Below are 22,199 nucleotides of genomic sequence, written 5' to 3' on the forward strand. Positions count from 1 at the left end.
AAATAATAAAATATCTCCTATCATTACTACTATTTGAAAGGAATCAAGTAGTTCATGAATCATTATTGTGTCTCAGGTGTCGGTTTCTTTTAGGAGTAGTATGTTTTTTATGAAAAATAATGTAAAAAGTATGATATTGTGCTTTGGAATGTAGCGAAATGTTTGAATAGTAGTGAAATTTGCTAAAATAAAATACTCTGATGAAGTACAGATGTCTAAACACAAAAATGTTGATAATAGTTTTGTTAATACCCTAATAATGTCAAATTGGGCCATTTCTGTTCCAGAAGGAAAAAAAAGTTTGGAAAGGTGAATAAATGATGCCAGAATTATCCATTTAATGCCTCACAACCATCACATCTACTTACATTTCAGTTGCTAATACTAAAGAGGTGATGTCACTATTAAACCTGTATGTGACCCTTGAATTTATCCTGAGAAGGATTCCAGCTGACTTGTTCGTACATCTGATTTCTTTGTTCGCTGAGGTTTATGCAGCTGAATAGTGTAACAGATAATGGCAGCATTGCCCAAAAGCACTGTATTTCCACGCACGATCTGTCATCACTGGCACCGGACACAATAGAAGTGTGTGCGCGTGTCTCGGTGTGATATCATTACGGTGCGGATGGGTGAAGCGGTTATCTGATTCATTTACCGCAGAGCAGGATGCAGTTACTGAAATGTGGTTTTCATTTACTCTCTCGTTTCATTCTTAGCTCATTTCCACAGACTGAGTAATAACTGTGCTGTTTCTGCTTTTCAGGGAACACATTTTGTGATTACTGGCCTGCTTTTCGCCTGTAAGTACCGTGTGGCAGTGAAGCCCGTTACAGAACAAGAGCAGAGGTCGGAGGTCATGACCTCTGTTACCACCCCACTGTGCTCATCGCTGATGGGCCGGCGGAAAAAACCTGCTGCCTGTGCCAGAGATGGTAAGACGATATCGAACAGAAGAGCATTAAGAGAAATTTACTTGTTGGTAAAAATCAAAAGAGTGAGGGAAAAAAGACTAAATATTCTGCGTAAAGAAATAAAGCCTGGTTTATTATTATTTCAATTACCAAAATTATCTTAGTTTTCATTAACGCAAAAGATAGATGTCATAATTATGACATGAAAAGTCAAAATTATGAGGTAAAAAGTATCTGATTTACAAAATTATATATCCTAATTGGGAAAAATTATGACATAAACCCCCGGTTTCACAGACAAGGCTTAAGCCTAGTCCCAAACTAAAATGTAAGTCTGAGCTGTTTTAACTGAAAGAAACTTGCACTTATTGATCTTAAAATATATAAATTCCTTTGTTTTGTCTTAAGATGCACACCAGTCATTTTTCTAAGGCACGTTTATAAAAATGACTTAAATGTCCTAATTGAACTATGGCCTAATCCTGGTTTAGTCTAAACCCTGTCTGTGAAACCAGGCCTTATTATGACATTACATTGACTTTTAATGTCATAATTTGATAATTTTTAATAGTGATTATTTTGAACCTTGAAGCTTTAATTAAAAGTACAACAATAACAACAACATTATTATATTAAATGATATTATTTAATAAAATAATATACAATTATAGTAATGTTAGACTGAAAAAGAATCTCCTTTATCCTAAAAATTACCCCCAAAATAGGCTTCATTTTTTAAATGTTAAAAAAGCATAATTGTGGCTTTTAAAATTATGACAAAAAGTCAAAATTATGTAATCTTTTTCTACACAATGAAAGCATACAGTGTCCAGGACTTTGATATGAAAGCCCATTCCCACCACATAAGAAAAAATTATTTGGTAAATCATGAGATAAAAAAAAAAGTCTAAATCATGCCATTAAAAAAGATAACTATGACATAAAATGTCAGAATTATGAGTTTAAAGCTATTAACTATGAAGTATAAAGGCATAAAAGTAAGTATTTATTAAGTTTAAAAAATTGTAATTATGACATGAAAAATCAAAACTGATGAGTGAAAAGTAGTTGATTTACAAGATTATATATCCAAATTAGGATTAAAAAGTCATAATTATGACATAAAAAGTCAAAATTATTACAAAAAAAGTCCCAATTATGACATTACATTGACTATTTATGTTATAATTGAAACATTTTTCTCGTAATTTGGTTATTTTTAATAGTGATTTTTTTAACCTAAACGCTTTAATTAAAAGTAGTACAACAATAACAAAAATATTATTATATGAAATGACATTATTTAATAAAATAATATACAATTACAGTAATGTCACACTGAAAAAAAAGTCTCCTTTATCCTAAAAATTACCTCAAGATAGGCTTCATTTTTGAAATGTTAAAAAGCCATAATTATGGCTTTAAAATTATGGCAAAATGTCAATCAATTAATCAGTTACAATAACAAAAAGTCAAAAATAAATTATGTAATCTTTTTCTACACAATGAAAGCATACAGTGTCCAGGACTTTCCTATGAAAGCCCATTTCCACTACATAAGAAAAAATTATTTGGTAAATCATAATTATGAGATTAAAAAAAGTAAAAATCGTAGCATTAAAAAAGATTACTATGACATAAAGTGTCAGAATTATGAGTTTAATGCTTTTAATTATGAAGTATAAAGGCATAAATGTATTTATTAAGTATAAAGTCAGTTATTATGGGATACCACTTTATAATTATGACATGAAAAATCTAAATTATGAAGTAAAAAGTAGTTGATTTACAAGATTATGTATCCAAATTCGGATTAAAAAGTCCTAATTATGACATTACCTTGATATTTTTATGTCATAATTAAAATATTTTTCTCATAATTTAATTTCTTTTAATAGTGATTTTTTTTACCTAAAAGTTTTAATTACAAGATGTACAGCAATAACAAAAACATTATTATGTTAAATGTCATTATTTAATAAAATAATATACAATTACAGTAATGTCAGACTGAAAAAACTCCTTTATCCTAACAATTACCCTCAAAATAGGCTTCATAATTATGTTAAAAAGACATAATTTTGACAAATAATTACAATGACAAAAAGTCAAAATTATGTCATCATTTTCTACACATATGAAAGCCTGTTTCCACCACATAAGAAAAAATTCTTATATCATAATTCATATCATAATTACAAGATGCCACTAAAAAGATAACTATGACATAAAATGTCAAAATTATGAGTTGAAAGTCATTAATTATTAAGTTCAAAAGTATAAAAGTAAGTAATTGTTAAGTACAAAGTCAAAATGATGGGACACCATGTTGTAATTTTGACATGAAAAGTCGAAATTATGAGGTAAAATGTAGTTGATTTGATTATATATCCAAGTTGGGATTAAAAAGTCCTAATAATGATGTAAAAAATCTAAATTATTTAATAAAAAGTCATTACATTGACTTTTACATCATAATTAGGACTTTTTTAATGTCATAATTTTAACATTTTATCACCTAATTTGTAATTTGATTATTTTTAATAGTGATTATTTTGAACCTAAAAGCTTTAATCAAAAGAAATACAACAATAACAACATTATTATATTAAAGGGCATTATATAATAAATTTCGTACAATTACAGTAATGTCACACTGCAAAAAAATCTCTTTTATCCTCAAAATAGGCTTATTTATTTTACATATATTGAGTTTGTTAAAAAGTGTGGCAAACAGTCCTCCTGAGACTCACCTAGAATTTTACAAATGTTATGACAGACTGTATAAATTTTATCATTCATAAAAGTGCAATATCTTGTCCTAGAGCGCCATCCTCAGGTTAAAAAAGCCCTGCAGCGGCCTGAGAAGCTGGCAGCATCATTTCAGCCAGTGAACCACTCTGTGCAGGCCATGTTCAGCTGGCAGGTGTCGCCAGAAAGCGCAGGTCAGACGCCCATCACTGGATTCCAGCTCTCTTGGGTCAAAGTGTCCCGCAGCAGCACCAACGGCACTCTCATCTCCCAAACACACATCCTGCCACCCGTGAGTCACACGTCTGAATGACTAGATTCAAACTTATATTATGGAAAATATAAACCTGTAACACTGTAAATGTTCTTTCAGGATCAGCTGTCACTGACTGTAGATGCGCTGCAGCCCGAGAGCGTGTACAGAGTTCAGGTGCAGGTCCTGTCTGAAGCAGGTCATGGACCGTCGGTGTCTAAAACCCTCCACACTCCTCACGTGAACGGCACACTCCTCTGAGGTACAAACACCACACTGCATCTATAAATGTACGTTAAAAATGCTTTAGGGTGACTATACCTAGGTTTAATATCATTAACTAAAACTAAAACCATTAAAAAACACTAACTGAAATAAACATGAAATAAAATATTAAAAAGCTTTTTTTATTTCAGCAAGTGGCCAAGGCAACATTTCTCACTTTAGATTAAGCTGAAGCACTAAAATAGTAATAGTAAACTAGAACTAAAAACTAAACTGAATTAAAAAATAAAAGAAACATTTTATAGACCGTCTAAATAATAATATATACTACAGGTATATTTGTAGAAATAGCCAAAAATACCCTGAATGGGTCACAATGATCGATTTTTCTTTTGTGCCAAAAATCGTTAGGATATTAAGTAAATAATCGAAAGCTTATTCATTCAGCTTTCAGAGGATTTCGAAAAAATTGACCTTTATGGTTGGTTTTGTGGTCCAGGGTCACATATTAGTGTTATTAAATTATCAAAATTAGTTCAGGGTTGTGAAATGTTCATAATGTTCACGTTCATAATTCATATGTTGAAAAATGTCATAATAATAAACAGAAACACCAACTCCAATACCCTAAAGGGTAATATGTTTTAAGATTAAAAAAAAAAAAATAACATTATAATGAACATTACATTACATCTACACTCTTAAAAATAAAGGTGCTTCACGATGCCATAGAAGAACCTTTTTTGTTGAAATGGTTCTATAAAGAATCTTTAACATCTGAAGAAGCTTTCTGTTCACAAAAGGTTCTTTATGGTGAAAAAATGTTCTTCAGACTATAAAAAGATAAAAAAGAGAGATGTTTCTTTAAAGAACCTTCGACTGAATGGTTCTTTGTGGACCTAAAAATTGTTCTTCTATGGCAACCTTTTAAAGCACCTTTATTTTTGGGTGTAGGCCTGTGTTTAAAATAGTTTTTTTTTGTTGTTGTTGTTGTTTTTTTGTTTTTTGTTTTTTACCATCTCTGACATACTAGTTGTCATTGATCCAGATATATGACATTCAAAGAGCAACATCTGTGTAATAGAAGATGCAGCACAAGAAACTCGCCCATTCTAATCAACTCTTGAATAAAACAGTCTTAAAGACTGGATAAATGAAAACAGAGGGGGTAACAGTACGCCACAGCAAACTAACATCAAGAGATGATGTCAGTGGAGCTCTTCGTTTGTAGACTGCAGATGTTAGTGAGGTCATGAGTCAACTGCAGGTGATGCTGGAAACACAGCAGAGCCTCTTCAAACTCTCATCATTTACTTACCCTCATGTCATTCCAAACCAGTGAAATGTTCTTTCTTCTGTGGAACAACAAATAAATGTTTTGAAGAATTTTCATGTTGTTGTTCTTTAAACAGGGCTTCAATATAGAAGTTAATTTCTGCCACATAAGGGAAAAAGTCATGCATTCATAAATCATAATTATGAGATAAAATATCAAAAGTTTGATTATTGGGAACTATGAGATATAAAATAGAAATCATGAGATAAAAAAAAAAAAAGATGAGTTCAAAAAGATATAAGTATATAAAAAGTATAAATTATGACCAGAGCTTGGTAGTAACTGATTACATGTAATCTGGATTACGTAATCAGATTTCAAACATTAAGTAGGTCTACTTGTAATTACATTAAATTAAATTTTAAAATGCTCGTAATCAGACTACAGTTACTGTTTTATTGATTACATGATTACATGTTGTCCACACAGTAGCAATAAATGATTCATAATTTATTGATTCTCCCTGATTCCTCTTTTTCATTTTTAAAATGTTCCTTTCTAAAATATCCTACCGCTTATATATGCTCAGAAAGTCCTGTAACACATTATTTCTTACTTAAATATAATGCAGGGATTTAAAAAAAGTTTTTGTCGTCTGAACCTCTTTCACCTAATATAATTTCTGAGATTTTAAAATAAATATTGTTTTATTTAAGTATCACATTTGCACGTTCACAGTTCTCTGTAGTTGGTTAATGGTCGCATGACATGCAGGTAAAGAAATAAAATATTTCATTGTTTTAGTACATGTTTTATTTTGCTTATTGATGTTATTTTAAAATGGTTTATTTTAATTTTACCTTTTTATGATTTAATTAACTATTAGCTTTTCATTAAACTCACAAACCCCAGTTTGGGAAACCTTGACATAATGTGATATTTAATGCACTTCATGTTGTTAATTATAATTAATGGAATATGTTTTCTTACTCTTTGTATTTTTATATCAATATGGTACAAGATTATCCTATTTAAATCAATGTGATAAACGAGTTAGGTCATAAAGTAATCTAAAAGTAGTCAGATTATATTACCTAAAATGTGTAATGTAATGGATTACGTTACTAACTACAATTTTTGTCATGTATTTTGTAATCAGTAGCGGCACATTTCTACCCAGCTCTGATTATGACATAAGAAGTCAATTAATGGTAAGCCAGTCATCGACTGTTGTTTAAACTGCAGCTCTACCATCATGTTTTAAACTGCAGAAAATTACAATTATGAGATAAAAGTTATTGTTGACTCATAAGTCAAGGCTTTTTATCTCAGAATTATGACTTTTTATGTCATAATTAGGACTTTTTCATTACAGTTGCAACTTTATCTCATAATTTTATGTTTAATGTGATAATTATGACTTCTTTTGTCATAATTTTTACTTTTTATGTTAATTTAGACTTTTACCTCATCGTTTTGACGTATCTCATAATTACGACTTGGTATGTAAATGCTGACTTTTTATCTCATCAATATGACATTATAAATATGACATTATTTGAATTTAAATAATAATTTAAAAAAATTCTCATGTGGCAGAAACATTCTGTGATACTTTAAAATGATACTATGCATGACACTATACATGAAAAAAAACATTATGCATAAAAATACACATGAAGTCCATATGTCTTTTGAAATTATATATTTGAGATGATTTTTGAGCTTTGACTTAGTAAATTCCAATATATATATATATATATTTTTTATTTTTTTATTTATTTTTTTTTACAGATGGAGGAAGGAAGTGAGGAATCAAGCTACTGGTATATGATAAAGTGCTTGTGTTGTTCCTCATTTGGATAAATGCGTCTGTTAAAAGACTAAATGTAAAAGCACTCTTCATCATCAGAAAGACAGTGTTATCGAACTCCTGCTGTCATGGAGTTGGTGTAATGGGACGAGACCACTTGCACCAGACCAGCGCGATCAAAGAAGAAAACAACACGGAAGTGAAGGCTTTAGACTGTACTGTAATATAGGAATGTTAAATAACCAAATTATGCTTTTGTTATGTAAAAATGAGTAGCACTGATGTATTTAGTATGTAGTTGCATATAGTTATGCACCACGTTATTTTATTAACATTTGTTTTTCATACAGAAGTTTAATGTGCTTTTATTCAATGGGCCTCATTCATGAAACACTAGCAGTATGAATGTATATTCTTGGGTAAATTCCAGTTATTTTACATTACTTGTATTATTTTAGAAGACAGAGGTGTATTAACCATGTTCATTTTATGAACAGTTTACACAGAAATTCATTCTATTCGTGTTTCATGAATAATGCCTAATATAAATGTGTTTAATTGAACAAGTAATGTAATATATTGAATTTCAACACTACATCTCTAACCTTGTAATCAACCCTGTCTGCAATTAATCTCAGATTACAATTTGCATAGGGTTATTTCTGAACAACAGCATGTCTGATTTTATTTATTGTGAATGTAATTCATTAATCTCAAGCAGAACGAGTGTAAGACTAAACTTGCTATGACAAATCGTGAGAAATGTCAGTGCCTTATACTGTATCAGTTATATCAGGCTAGATCAGATTGATTTACTGCAAAGCATGTTCACATGTGTCTCTGCTTTAACTGTCCTTCTGCTTTTACAAATCACTCACAGCATACAAACAACAAATGTGCTGGGATACTGCTGCTTTAACTGGGCAAATGTTTTCATGAAATGCTTTTGAAAGATGTATCTTTGTACAATATAGCATTTTTGTAAATATTGAATTTTGATGTGTTATCTATGGTTTGTTGTCATTACTAATAAATACAATACTATAACGGTCCGGGCAGGTGTGTTGAGACAAGTTGGAGCTAAACTCTGTGTTCTTATGAAATTATTTCTGAATGTCTTTCTGAATGTCTTTAAACATACAAAAGTTCAGTTAATTTTGTTTAAATGTTTTAAAAATGTGTTTTATTGGTTATGTGAACAGTACAGCAACATTAAGTGAATGTTCTGTTTTATTGTTTTGAATGTTTACTTTTGAATGTTCTAAAAACTAAAACATTTCATAAAAATATTCTATGAATGATACATAAATAACATTTTGAGTAAGTTATAAAAAACAGATAACTTTGAATGAACGTTCTAAATGGAATGGAATGGAATGGCGTTTTGTTTATATTTGAAAGAACCTTGACAGAACGTTAGCAAAAGTTCTGTGAACGTTTCCTGTAATTTAAATAAGTTAAGGGCAGCACAAACAGAATTTGGTCTTACTGTTTTTTGTTATCAGACTGTAATATGAGTAAAACAGAAAACCAAGGACATTTATGAATACAGAATGTGTTTAATACACAAATTTGACCGATATATTTTTTAAGGGTAAGACTAAAAATATCCACGTATATTATTTAAACATCATATTTTTGTAGTTGTTGTAATTATTGGCATAAATAAAATAAAAGAAGACACTTTCAACACGATGTTGGCAAAAAAAATCTACTTCCTTCCCGCTAGATGCCGCCAAAACCCTTCGGCGTGTGACATCATCGACGTGCGCCGCGTTCGGTGTGCGACCATAACAACGCCTGAAAACCCTCACTTTTATCGATATCATTGATAGTGAATTATTGATCAGAATTTATTCGCACTGCCTTTAAGGTCCTGCACACCTCATCCCTGAGACCGACACACGGTGAGGCTGTAAATCACCCGCGCCCGCGCTCTTTGTGCTCGAGTGTTTGGATAGTGCTGGATTTTGTGTTTTGTTTGAATGCCAAATAAATGATCTCTTCAAATATGAATTACTGATTATCACTGATGAGCTCAGTATAGATCGGTTTTGCTTATAGCTGCCCGAGGGCGTTAAACGTGCATGCATTCATGTTTTCATTCAGTGTGATTTTCGATCAGAATATTGCAATCATATTTTTCTCGTTTTGCTAAGGTAAAATCAATCTGATTGCTGAAAGGTATCTGCGATCCGTTGATTTTACTGCCTAAACAAGAGATTCACACAAGTACCATGGTAATACTAATATGCATGTACATCGATATTCACTGAAGTACCTTTGACCATCATATAAATACCACACGATTGTAATATTCATTCATATTGTATATCATAGTGTATTTCAAAGACGCAAAGTGTTACCATATGTGACCCTGCACCACAAAACCAGTCATATGGGTCATTTTTTAAAAAAAATGAGATTTGTTATACTTGTAATAATTAAGCTTTCCATTGATGTATGGTTTGTTATGATATGACAATATTTGGCCGAGACAACTATTTGAAAACATCAGAGGTTGCTAAAAAATTTAAATATTGAGAAATTCCCCTTTAAAGTTGTCTAAATTGAGTTCTTAGCAATGCATATTACTAATCAAAAATTAATTTTTGATCTTTACCGGAAAATGTGCAGCCAACAATTACACTGAGCAACAAAAAGAACAGTCCAAGTGCCAAATGTGCCTTAAAAAATGAAATAATAATACTAATAATAAAACTAACTTACTCATGTTTATGTAATTATTGAATGACAAAAGGCAGGTTATGGATACAAAATAACCAAAAAAAAAGACATTTTTGAATAGTATAATTAGTGTTCAAAACAGTTAGACACATTTGGTTTGCAGAATTTACTTCCAAAATGCTTGTGTGCTTGAAATTTTTTGAAAGCGATGCATATGTATGTCTATATAGCATATATTTTTGTGTACTATTTTTATATACCTTTTACCCTTTTTAATACTTTTCTTGTTATTTCTGCAAAATACTGACTTTTCCTTAATTTAAATTTCAAATCACCAAGATTGTTTAACTCTTTTGTCCTTTAATAGACATTTTTCAACGTCCAGATTAGAAAACTGCGTCCAGACTGCCAAGAATTCCATTTCCAAGATCCAACATTAAAATAACTGCTTTCTATTTGAATATATGCTGAATATGATGCTGAATTTTCAGCATCATTACTCCAGTCTTCAGTGTCACATAATTCTTCAGAGATCATTTTAATTAGCTGATTTGCTGCTCAAGAAACATGTATAATTATTATTGAGTACTTTTTTTTTCAGCATTCTTTGATGAATAGAAAGATCCAAACCTCAGCTTTTATCTAAAATAAAAAGCTTTTGTAACATTATACACTATACCTTTCAAGTCAGACTGGAGTCAGTAGAGTTTTTATAAATGTTACAAAAAAATTCTATTTTAGATAAATGCTGTTCTGAACTTTCTATTCATCAAAGAAACTTGAAAAAATCTACTCAGCTGTTTTCAACATAATAAAAATATTAAATGTTTTTGAGCAGCAAATCAGAATGTTACAATGATTTCTGAAGGATCATGTGACTGGAGTAATGATGCTGAAAATTCAGCTTTGAAATCACAGGAATAAATTACATTTTAAAAAATATTCAATTAGAAAGCAGTTATTTTAAATGGTAATAATATTTCATAATTTTACTGTTTTAGCTGTACTTTGGATCAAATAAATGCAGGCTTGGTGAGCGGAAGAGACTTCTTTAAAAACATTAAAAATCTTACTGTTCAAAAACTTTTGACTTTTTATTGTGTTTTTTTTTTTTAATAATTATTTTTAATGCAACCCTTACCAATAGGCTAACTGTTACCTACATAGTTCTTTGTATGCTAATTCCGCAAATGTAATCTAAAATCACTAAGATTGTTTAACTCTTTCTTCCTTTAATAGACATTTTTCAACGTGCAGATTAGAAAACTGCATCCAAACTGCCAAGAATTCCAATTCCAAGATCCAGCGTTTCCGTTTTAATGGAGGAATCCTGCTAAAAACACAAAACGGGTGGAGAGGATCCCGTGAGGAATGGGGTAGAGTTTGCGATGAGGGTCCCGGCAGCAAATAGCTCCATTAGGGCAGAATCGGGCTCGGGTGAGATGCCTGAAAATGGACGCTCCAGGAGGAAACGGGTGCCGAAGACGTGCGACTGCTGCGGGCCCAACGGCAAGCCCCACGTGCCAGGACACGAGCAGGTGTCGAAGAAGCGTGGCCGCAAGAAGAAAGAGATGGTGAGCCAAGAAGAAGTAGTGGCGGCGGAGGAGGAGGTGGTGAGCTCGTCGGCAGCGGACTCAGTTGTGACTTTGGAAGCGGACGCAACTTCTGAGATGGAGGAGGCACCGTCTCCTAAAGAGAAGCCAGACCTTTCTCAAACTGAGAGTGGGAGTGAAAGCACCGTCATCGTGAACGGCTTGGAGAACAGCGCTCATACCAACTGTGCGCATCCCAGTGACACCAAAGAGCTGAGCTCCACAGAGCAGAGTTGTCCTGTTGAGAGCAGTTCTGCCACACAGAATGACTTAATACAGAAACCCCATGATTCTTCCTTGATCAGCACAGAGCCAGACGTTTCCACTCACTCTGATGCAATGGAAACCGAGCCGCCCAGCTTGAGCGCTGGTGTAAACAAGGCTTTCTGGGACCATCACTACTGCAAACCCATCGCTGGAGAGAACAGGAACGACTCAACGGACCAGACGGGCCAATCGACGGCATTACCTCCTGTTGAATTCACAACTGAGGGCATCATTGAGTGTATTCACGGTAGTGATTGGATGATTTTGACAACTTCGGTTGATTCCTGGTGTCGTTTTTTTTTTGTTAATGAATATGTTTTTTATCTCTCAGAATTCCTGGAGCAGTTCTATGGGAAATACGGAAGCTTCACCCCCCGTTAAGTGATACCGACGTGCTTGATCACTTAAATAAGATGTTTCAGTCTGATCTAAATGACAGGCAAGTTTAATTCCTAACAAAACATTTTTGGTACAAAATCAAGTCCAAGGTCAGTTGATGTTCTTTTTCATCAGCGAAAGGAGGAACATAAGCTTTAGAAAGACCTCAGGAGGTCAAACTAAATGTTATGTTTTATGTATTTGGATTGGGATTTGCAGGAGTTTGGGGAAAATTTGGAAACTTTCTTTTTTTTGTCAATAATATCAAAGTCAGTAAGTCAAAAATTATTCTTTTATTCAGCAAGGAAACATTCAATTGATCGAAAGTAAAGGAAAAGGAAAGACTGTCACATTGTACAATAAACTTTTACATTGTTACAGCATTTATTTGTAAATCTATTACAAATAAATCCTGTTCCTTTGAAGTTGTATTCTTAAAAGAATATGAAATGTGCTTCATATTTTGCTTCATATTTTTGTATGTGAAGCAGCACAACCATTTTTAACATTGATAATAATCAAAAATGTTTCCTGACCAGCAAATCAACATATTAGAGTAATTTCTGAAGGATCATGTGACACTGAAAACTGGAGTAATGATGCTGAAAAGTCAGTTTTGATCACAGCAATCAATTACATTACATTAACATATGAAGAGTTCAGATGCAAAAGCCTCTAAGTACATCTTTTTTTTTAAATTAGCATTTCTCTCAGGCTACTATATAGGTTTTTATGTAAGTACTGGTACTTCTGAATGGGTTTAGGCTGGTATTTAGTGCACTTGTGATGAACACAAACTATGTGTGGAGAGCATTCACTCAGTATCGTAATCTCATTTATGACCAAGATGGATTTTAAAGGCTTTTGCACTGGAACTCTTCATGTATTTACATAGAAAACAGTTCATTAAATTGCAAATGGATATAAATGCAGTAAGTTTTGTAACAGTTGTAACAACTTTTTTTCATGTGACTTTAGTGCACTCTAAAAAAATGCTGGGTTAAAAACAACCCATCTTGGGTTATTTGACAACCCAGTGCTGGGTAAATATTGGACAGAACACATGTTGTGTTATTCTGACCCAGCTGGTTGGGTTAAATGTTTTCTGATTGTTTTTATTTAAGTCAACTATTGTTTAAAAATGACTATGTTGCTGCCTTAAAATAGACAGGAAATTAAAAATCACACACAGAATTACATAAGGCAACAGCAATAATCAAAAGATGAATTTAATAATTTATTTAAAAGTAAGAACACCCATAGACAAAATATAAGACAAATGGAATTTATTTTTAGGTGAATACATCGTAATTTACAATATTACATGCATTTAAATTCGTTTAATAAGCATTATACAAATAAAAGCTGTAAGATAAAGGAAGCATTTTAATGTAAGTGTGTTCAATCTTTCTCTCTAATCCCTTTTCACCAAAACAGTGCTAATTCTCGTGCCAGTGTATCGCCGAAATATGAGCCGGTGATGGGCTGCTGTTCGTGGGGGGAACTGCAAACTTCAGACCGCTGCCTTGTGTTTCACACGTAACTGAAAGATGCCGTGACTGAATCCATAACCTGCCCATAAACAAACAGTACAGAGATTAGAGAACATATTTTAACATTAAAGTACATTGTATTCAGTATTATATTAAATAAAATCAGTTTGTTATGCAAGACAGAAGGCGTTTCCATGTCATACGAAATGACCGTTGACTGACTTCTTGTCCTTGTATGTTGCACTGTATAAAATAATATAATTTACAGCACAGTAAAGACATTACAAATTAAATCAAATGTATACAAACCTTTATTTCGCTGAAGAAGTGCTGGGTAACACAAAAACTACCCAGCAGGCTCAACCCAGCAGCTCATTTACAGGAAAAACTACCCAGAAGCTGGGTAAAAAATATAAAAAATAAGTCAGTAAAATGAACCAAAAAGATGAACCCAGCATTTGGGTAAAAAAAAAAATAGATCAGCATTTTTTAAAATGCAAAAAATCAACCCAGCACCTGGGTAAAAATATTAAAAACAACCCAATAAAATGACCAACAGGCTGAACCCAGCATTTTTTTTAGAGTGTAGGAGGATTATATGTTTGAACTTGACAAATGCAGAAAACAGTTTGGGGGAAAATGTGGATACAAAATAACTTAAAAAAAAAGACATTTTTGAATAGTATAATTAGTGTTCAAAACAGTTAGACACATTTGGTTTGCAGAATTTACTTCCAAAATGCTTGTGTGCTTGAAATTTTTTGAAAGTGATGCATATGTACGTCTATATAGCATATATTTTTGTGTACTATTTTTATATACCTTTTACCCTTTTTAATACTTTTCTTGTTATTTCTGCAAAATACTGACTTTTCCTTAATTTAAATTTCAAATCACCAAGATTGTTTAACTCTTTTGTCCTTTAATAGACATTTTTCAACGTCCAGATTAGAAAACTGCGTCCAGACTGCCAAGAATTCCATTTCCAAGATCCAACATTAAAATAACTGCTTTCTATTTGAATATATGCTGAATATGATGCTGAATTTTCAGCATCATTACTCCAGTCTTCAGTGTCACATAATTCTTCAGAGATCATTTTAATTAGCTGATTTGCTGCTCAAGAAACATGTATAATTATTATAAATATTATCAGTATTTAAACAATTGAGTACTTTTTTTTTCAGCATTCTTTGACGAATAGAAAGATCCAAACCTCAGCATTTATCTAAAATAAAAAGCTTTTGTAACATTATACACTATACCTTTCAAGTCAGACTGGAGTCAGTAGAGTTTTTATAAATGTTACAAAAAAATTCTATTTTAGATAAATGCTGTTCTGAACTTTCTATTCATCAAAGAAACTTGAAAAAATCTACTCAGCTGTTTTCAACATAATAAAAATATTAAATGTTTTTGAGCAGCAAATCAGAATGTTACAATGATTTCTGAAGGATCATGTGACTGGAGTAATGATGCTGAAAATTCAGCTTTGAAATCACAGGAATAAATTACATTTTAAAATATATTCAATTAGAAAGCAGTTATTTTAAATGGTAATAATATTTCAAAATTTTACTGTTTTAGCTGTACTTTGGATCAAATAAAGGCAGGCTTGGTGAGCAAAAGAGACTTCTTTAAAAACATTAAAAATCTTACTGTTCAAAAACTTTTGACTTTTTATAGTGTTTTTTTTTTTAATTATTATTTTTAATGCAACCCTTACCAAAAGGCTAACTGTTACCTACATAGTTCTTTGTATGCAGTTTGTTATGCAAGACAGAAGGCGTTTCCATGTCATACGAAATGACCGTTGACTGACTTCTTGTCCTTGTATGTTGCACTGTATAAAATAATATAATTTACAGCACAGTAAAGACATTACAAATTAAATCAAATGTATACAAACCATTATTTCGCTGAAGAAGTGCTGGGTAACACAAAAACTACACAGCAGGCTCAACCCAGCAGCTCATTTACAGGAAAAACTACCCAGCAGCTGGGTAAAAAATATAAAAAAATAACTCAGTAAAATGAACCAAAAAGATGAACCCAGCATTTGGGTGAAAAAAAATAGATCAGCATTTTTTAAAATGCAAAAAATCAACCCAGCACCTGGGTAAAAATATTAAAAACAACCCAATAAAATGACCAACAGGCTGAACCCAGCATTTTTTTAGAGTGTAGGAGGATTATATGTTTGAACTTGACGAAAGCAGAAAACAGTTTGGGGGAAAATGTGATTTGATGTGTTACTAGCTGTGTCTCATGCTGGATTACATTGGTTATGTTAGATAAACCACTAACTTTGTATTTCAATTGTTTTTAGAAAAATATTGGAACACAAGGTTTAGGGATCTGTGCCCTCATTTCACTAATTCACTCATTTTTATATTCTGCTACAGGATGAAGCTGATAACGGCAGAAGTGGTCAAGTACAGGGCTGGTCTGGCCTGTGCTCCTATGCATTTCTTCCAAGTGACCTACAACAAGCACACTTTGACCTTAGATGACCTTTCAACACTTGATGACCAAAACTGGGTCAATGATCAGGTAGGCCTCTTTAAAATCACTATTTATAAGATGTATGTACATGTACATTTAAGTCATGCAGGATCTGTTTTTTGTGCAGGTGATTAACATGTATGGAGAATTGATCATGGAAGCTACAAATCATAAGGTAAAAACATTAATGTTGTACAAGACTGAAGGGCTTTATTCTGCGATAACAACCAGCTGGATGTACAATATCCCACTTATTACACAACTGCTTGCCACAAAAGTAAATAATTAGACGTGAAATATTGATCTGAGTTGAAATATTTGAACGCAATGCAAGTGGCAAGTTCAAACTAGACAGACATGTAAGCAGGGTTCGTACAAGGTGCTTAAAATGCTTGAAGTACTCGATTTGACTTTGAAATTTAAGGCCTAGAAAACTTGAAGGCCTTGAAAATATGTTCCTGAAGAGGTACTTGAAAATTGCTTGAATTTTTGAAAAGACAATGTATCTATGAAATCAGTGTTTAATTTTTTAAATATCTTTCATGTCTTTTCATGCTAAATTCATGCAATTCAAAAAACAAAATACTTTTTTTTGCCTTATTTCAGTTAATAAAACTACTTAAATAAATAAATAAATAAAACATAAAACTAGCGAGCTAAGCCAGTAGTGGTACTGAAAATGTTGTGTAAACATGGTTGAAGACATGAAAAGGTGAACAGATAAACCTAATCAACTAAGTGAGTCATTTACGCTGGAAGCGGAATTGATTCAAACTTCTATCATTCATTTCAAGCGATTCACTAGCAAAAAACAGATCAAATTAAAAGAGACAATCATTTTTGAATTTTGACACTGTAACTATTTTAAAAAGCACAGTGATGGGTGAAAGTTTTTCCAAAACTCCGAATCAGTTAAACCATTGCATCGCAAAGTGATTCACTGTTTCGAAGCACTCCAATTGGATTGCGTATTGCAAATCAATTGATTCGAATCAGGACTTCAGATCGTGTAACGCAAATCATTTCATTTAAATCAGGACTTTGGAGCGGGTTCACTAATCATTTGATTTAGAACGGAACTTTACATATTGTGAATCATTTGATTCAGATCATGACTTCAGAGTGCAAATCACAAATCATTTGATTTAGATTGGAACTTCGGAACAGGTTTGCGAATCTTTTGCTTCACATTGGAACTTTGAAGTGTGGATTGTGAATCATTTGATTCAGACTGAACTTTGCATATCGCAAATCATTTTAATCAGATCGGAACTTAGGAGCGGGTTTGCGAATCATCCGATTCAGAACGAGACTTCGGTGCAGGTTGTTTTAGTTTGAAAGAGAAGACATTGTTTAATAAGTGAGATCTCAGTAGTGCTTGAGTAGTAGTGCTTGAAAAGTCCTGAAATTTCATTTCACAGTAACTGCATTTATCCTTAAACACAGTAATCCTGCATTTAAGGGATAAGGTGCAGTCATAACACTTATTACATTCATAACATTTTACCACATAAATAATTATGACGATAAAATATATTGACTTAAGAAAATCTTACCAGTTTGTTAGTTAACTTATAATCAAAAAAACAGTTGAACAAGAGAGCAACTCCACAATACTAGGATGACATTATCAAATAATTGTACACGTGATGTTGAATTGAGTTTTAGTATTTTATTAGCCAACCAAACGTAAAATTAGTTTTTACCAGTTGTAATTGGAGAATATTATAATGCCCTCATACCTTAGAATGTGGTGGTTGACCAATCAGAATCGAGTATTCCACAGAGCTGTGTTATAATGTGTGAATATTTTGCAAAAGGATCAGTCACAAGGTGTGTTCAGTCAAATTATCGATATTTCAGTAAAATTTTAGCTGTAAAAATGTCTGTAGTGAAGCAACATACAAAGCATAGTAGAAACTTTTAAACAAAGCAGCTTTCTGTTGCTCAACAAAGCAAATTTGTGTGACTAACTTGAACCTGTTGTGAAACCTGTGTGGGGAAATCTTTCGCCCTCATGAGAAATTCCTAATCACATGGAAACCTATTGAAATGACTGGATTTTTCCCATGAAAATTTAAAATGTGACCACTTATTAACTGTGACAATTAAAGTTATTTAATAAAGATGTGTTTTCTAAAGGCTATGCATTACTGACAAAAGGCATAATAATATAATAGTAATAATAATAATCATACTTAGTTTCTAGTGTTTCGGTATGTTAAAAAATATGTATTTTTTACATTTTCATTTGGAAATTATAGTGTTATGGCTGTTATCTTGCAAATTAATCAGGGTCAGTGTTGGGGGTAATGCTTTGCAAGTAACAAGAGTTATGTAATCAGATTACTTTTTTCAAGTAGTTAATAAAGTAACGCATTACTTTTTAATTTACAAGGAAATATCTGAGTTAATTTTTCGAATAAGTAACACCAGTTACCCCCCCCATTTATTGATTAAAAACTCTCCTGTCCCCATGTTGAGAGAAATCGAGAGTAAGATGTTACTTTATTTTTAATGCCGACCTTCAACGATCCAGTTCAACCATACTAATAAGCAAAAATTACTCAAGATAAACTAACATTTGTTCTTTGTTCTGCTTTCAGCTGTACAGATGTGAATTTACTTTTCCTTTAGTCTGAGGCTTTTGGTGTGAAAGGGCTTTTACATTTGACAAAAATATAACTTTTTTATATTAAAAACAAACAAGCAAGTCCTGCCCAGATTTAAAAAGTAACGTAACACATTACTTTCCATAAAAAGTAACTTAGTAATGTAATTAGTTACTTTTTGGGGGGGTGACGCAATATTGTAATGCATTACTTTTAAAAGTAACTTTTCCCAACACTGATCAGGGTTGCGTATTTCCTTTTGAGATTTCTGATGGTTTAAGTTTCATGCTGAAAGTGAATAGACTTGAATAGAATTAATGTTTTCTTTGTCTTTTTCTAGGTTCATTTCTTCAACAGTTTTTTTTACAGACAGTTTGTAGCAAAAGGTTATGAAGGAGTGAGACGATGGACCAAAAAGGTGAATATCACAGCATGCAAACATAACATACCGATGCAAGTGCATAATAATCTCCTGTAAGATATTTGTCTTTCCCATGTCAAGTTTTTGTGCTTTTTAACAAATGCTTTTCAAAAGGAAGTGTTAGTCCAGCCAAAAATAAACTTCTGTTATCATTTACTCACCCTCACGTCATTCTTTGTGCTGTGGAAACACAGAAAAAGCCCATTGACTTCCTTTGTACGGACAAAAAAAAAACACTGAGGCAATTGTTTTCCTTTTAAAGAATATGAAATTTCCAAATGATGCAAAGTGCTTGATGTCTTCTGTCTTTGCCTATTTCCTCAGGTTGATCTGTTTTCTAAGACATTGATTCTGATTCCTCTCCACCTGGAGATCCACTGGTCGCTCATAACCGTGGACGTCTCCAAGCAAAGCATCAACTTCTACGACTCCCAGGGCATCCTGTTCAAGTTCGCTGTGGATGTGAGTGCTTTTGATGGATGATTCAGACTGAAATCCTCACATAGAGCTGACATGTGACTCTTCTCCACAGAACGTCATGAAATACATCCTGGCAGAAGCGAAAGAGAAGAAGCAACCCGTCTTTCAGAAGGGCTGGAAGATGGTCATCAACAAGACCATTCCACAGCAGAAGAATGACAATGACTGTGGAGTTTTTGTCTTGGAGGTAAAACACAGCATAGTACAGAACTGTCGTGAACAGTTAAGCTGCCTGCTGTCAAAAACGTCATTCAAGTCCCACAAATTCTTTTTTCAGTATTTTTGTGTATATGAACCCTTTCCAATGACTGTATGATTTGAGATCCATCTTTTCACACTGAGGACAACTGAGGGACTCATGTGCAACTACTACTGAAGGTTCAAACACTCACTGATGCTCCAGAAGGAAACACAATGCACTAAGAGCTGGGGGGTGGGGGGTGGACTCACGTTTTCACTCACGGCTCTTAATGCATCATGTTTCCTTCTGGAGCATCAGTGAGCATTTAAACCTACAATAGCTGCATATGGGTCCCTCAGTTGTCCTAAGTGTGAAAAGATGGATCTTAATACAATAAAACAAGTGAACTGAAATGATAGACCTGAACATCTTTTTGATTTCGCAGTACTGCAAGTGCCTGGCGTTCATGAAGCCGCTGCTGTTCACTCAAGAGGACATGCCATGCGTCCGCAAGAGGATCTACAGAGAGCTGTGTGACTGCAGACTGTCTGACTGTCTAAACCAAGACAAAGCCACATAGATCTCAAAGACTCATAGACTCGTGTCTGAATGAACACAACAGGAGCGAAGGGACTTCACAACAAGACAAAGAAACCCAAAGTTCTGGTCAGGCAAAGCTAGCAATTCCCAATATTTGAGCCTGTCCAATCATTCCTGTTGGTTCAGCCACTGAAAAGGCTTGCTGGAGTTTTTCAGGTCACGTTTACCTCTTCGCATTACATCGGCGGCTCAGATATGCCTTTTTCCAGCGTCCTCAACCTTGAAATTAACAAAGCCTGTGACGACCTCTCAGAGAACCAGGTGGCTGTTCGGAAACGAGAAAATCCTCAGCAACGGAGACGTTTTTTCGTTTTCTGGCAACCACAAAGAAGCGTGTGGATATTTTGTTTAAACGTATTTTATTTTAAATTTCATTTATGACGTTCATCTTATAACACAGCCATAACACAGATTATGTGTTTATATCAGGTTTCTTTTTGTAAAGAGCATAGGTTTTGCTTTGCAGTACAAAACTTGAAGGACTTTCATCGTTTATAAATGTCACACCGCTGTTGAGGTACAGAAGCATTTATAAAGGCTTTTAATGAATGTACTGTTAAACACCAGAATCCTACTTGTACAGACAAGCTTGTAACTTGAAAGCAAATTTTGTGGCGATACCCTTAAAGTCCTGGACCAGATTGCTTTTTTGGATCATCCTCAAAATATGTTCCCAGATGTTCTGCGGTTTCTAATGAAAAAGCCGCAGGATTGATGCTTAATATCAAGCTGCTTGCTGTAAACCGCCGGCATTATTTGGCCATTCTGTTGTTGCAAACTGCTGTTCTCTCACTTCTGAGCACTTTCCGTTGTTTTTCTCGAATACGTCAACGGTTAAAATAGATTTTGTAGCATGTAGACTTGTCATTAATTGAAGTCAGTTAAAGGTCATTTTTAAATGAGCACAGAGCAGTGAAAGCTGCAGGTTTTTGCCTTTTATTTATACTCTTATTAATGGTGAAGATTGATTTGAAAAACATCATCTAAACCATTCTGTCATAAGCTGAAGGCCAAGCTAAAAAGCTTGTTGCGGTTGTGATTTGCTTGAGTTGTCATCATTACAGCCATCTTTTCTGTTCTGTGACGCGCGTTTTTTCTACCTTGTGATGCAGTTTGGTACAAAAATGTCAGGATAGTAAATTTATACTTTTGTCGGTGACCCACCATTCAAGAGCGATACTGTCATTTAGTTACTTGAACTTTACCAACGAATCATAACCTCAGACTGAGTTTCTGACTACTAGTTTCATCATTATTTAAAAATACATAAAACCATGTTGAATAACCAGTGTTGTGTCTGTTATTGTGTTTGCAAATGCGTATGTATGAAAGGTGGTTAACCCTCACAAGATGCTGATTTTCCACCTCAAGGTCAGTGTAAATGTTAAAAACTTTCAAAACCCTGTTATCCAAATAGTTTAGAATGCTGTTTTTAAAGTAATAAAGTAGTTTTATATACATTGAAATGGGCTGAAGTTCAATTATGTTGAGTTGTGCAGTAATTATTACACAAAATGTCTTTTTTTTTATATGAGTGCTGAGTTAAAGTTATAGTGACCATTAACTTTTTTTTGGTAATAGTCACTGTTTGACCAGAGTAGATTCACTGGGCAACACAGTTTACATTTGTGACCCAGGACCACAAAAACAAGTCATAAGAGTACATTTTTTCAAATTGAGATTTATAAAATAAGAATAAACAAGCTTTCCATTGATGTATGGTTTGTTAGGACAATATTTGGCTGAGATA

General features: G+C 33.1%; 2 protein-coding genes across 4 annotated transcripts in view; both read left to right on the forward strand.

Annotated features, from left to right (window-relative positions):
* The window catches only part of anos1b (anosmin 1b), an 82,231-nt gene extending 73,924 nt beyond the window's left edge, over nucleotides 1–8,307 (forward strand). For 2 of the 3 annotated variants that reach the window (XM_051094170.1, XM_051094172.1), the window contains exons 11-14: nucleotides 767–935; nucleotides 3,740–3,957; nucleotides 4,039–4,180; nucleotides 7,214–8,307. In XM_051094170.1, coding sequence (XP_050950127.1) covers nucleotides 767–935; nucleotides 3,740–3,957; nucleotides 4,039–4,179 — 528 coding nt within the window. In that variant the 3' untranslated portion in view covers nucleotide 4,180; nucleotides 7,214–8,307. Of the gene's footprint in view, nucleotides 1–766; nucleotides 936–3,739; nucleotides 3,958–4,038; nucleotides 4,181–6,878; nucleotides 6,922–7,213 lie in introns of those variants that run through there. The other variant, XM_051094171.1, reaches the window with a different exon arrangement.
* Nucleotides 8,308–8,988: 681 nt separating this feature from the next.
* senp5 (SUMO specific peptidase 5) lies at nucleotides 8,989–21,929 on the forward strand. The gene is given in 10 exon segments (XM_051095447.1): nucleotides 8,989–9,139; nucleotides 11,160–12,026; nucleotides 12,111–12,151; nucleotides 12,154–12,218; nucleotides 16,056–16,203; nucleotides 16,283–16,330; nucleotides 19,108–19,185; nucleotides 19,513–19,650; nucleotides 19,721–19,855; nucleotides 20,295–21,929. Coding segments are annotated over 9 exon segments (1,506 nt in total). The 5' UTR covers nucleotides 8,989–9,139; nucleotides 11,160–11,308; the 3' UTR covers nucleotides 20,430–21,929.
* The last annotated feature ends 270 nt before the right edge of the window (nucleotides 21,930–22,199 follow it).

This window comes from Labeo rohita, chromosome 22, assembly GCF_022985175.1.
Source record: "Labeo rohita strain BAU-BD-2019 chromosome 22, IGBB_LRoh.1.0, whole genome shotgun sequence".
Lineage (NCBI taxonomy): Eukaryota > Metazoa > Chordata > Actinopteri > Cypriniformes > Cyprinidae > Labeo > Labeo rohita.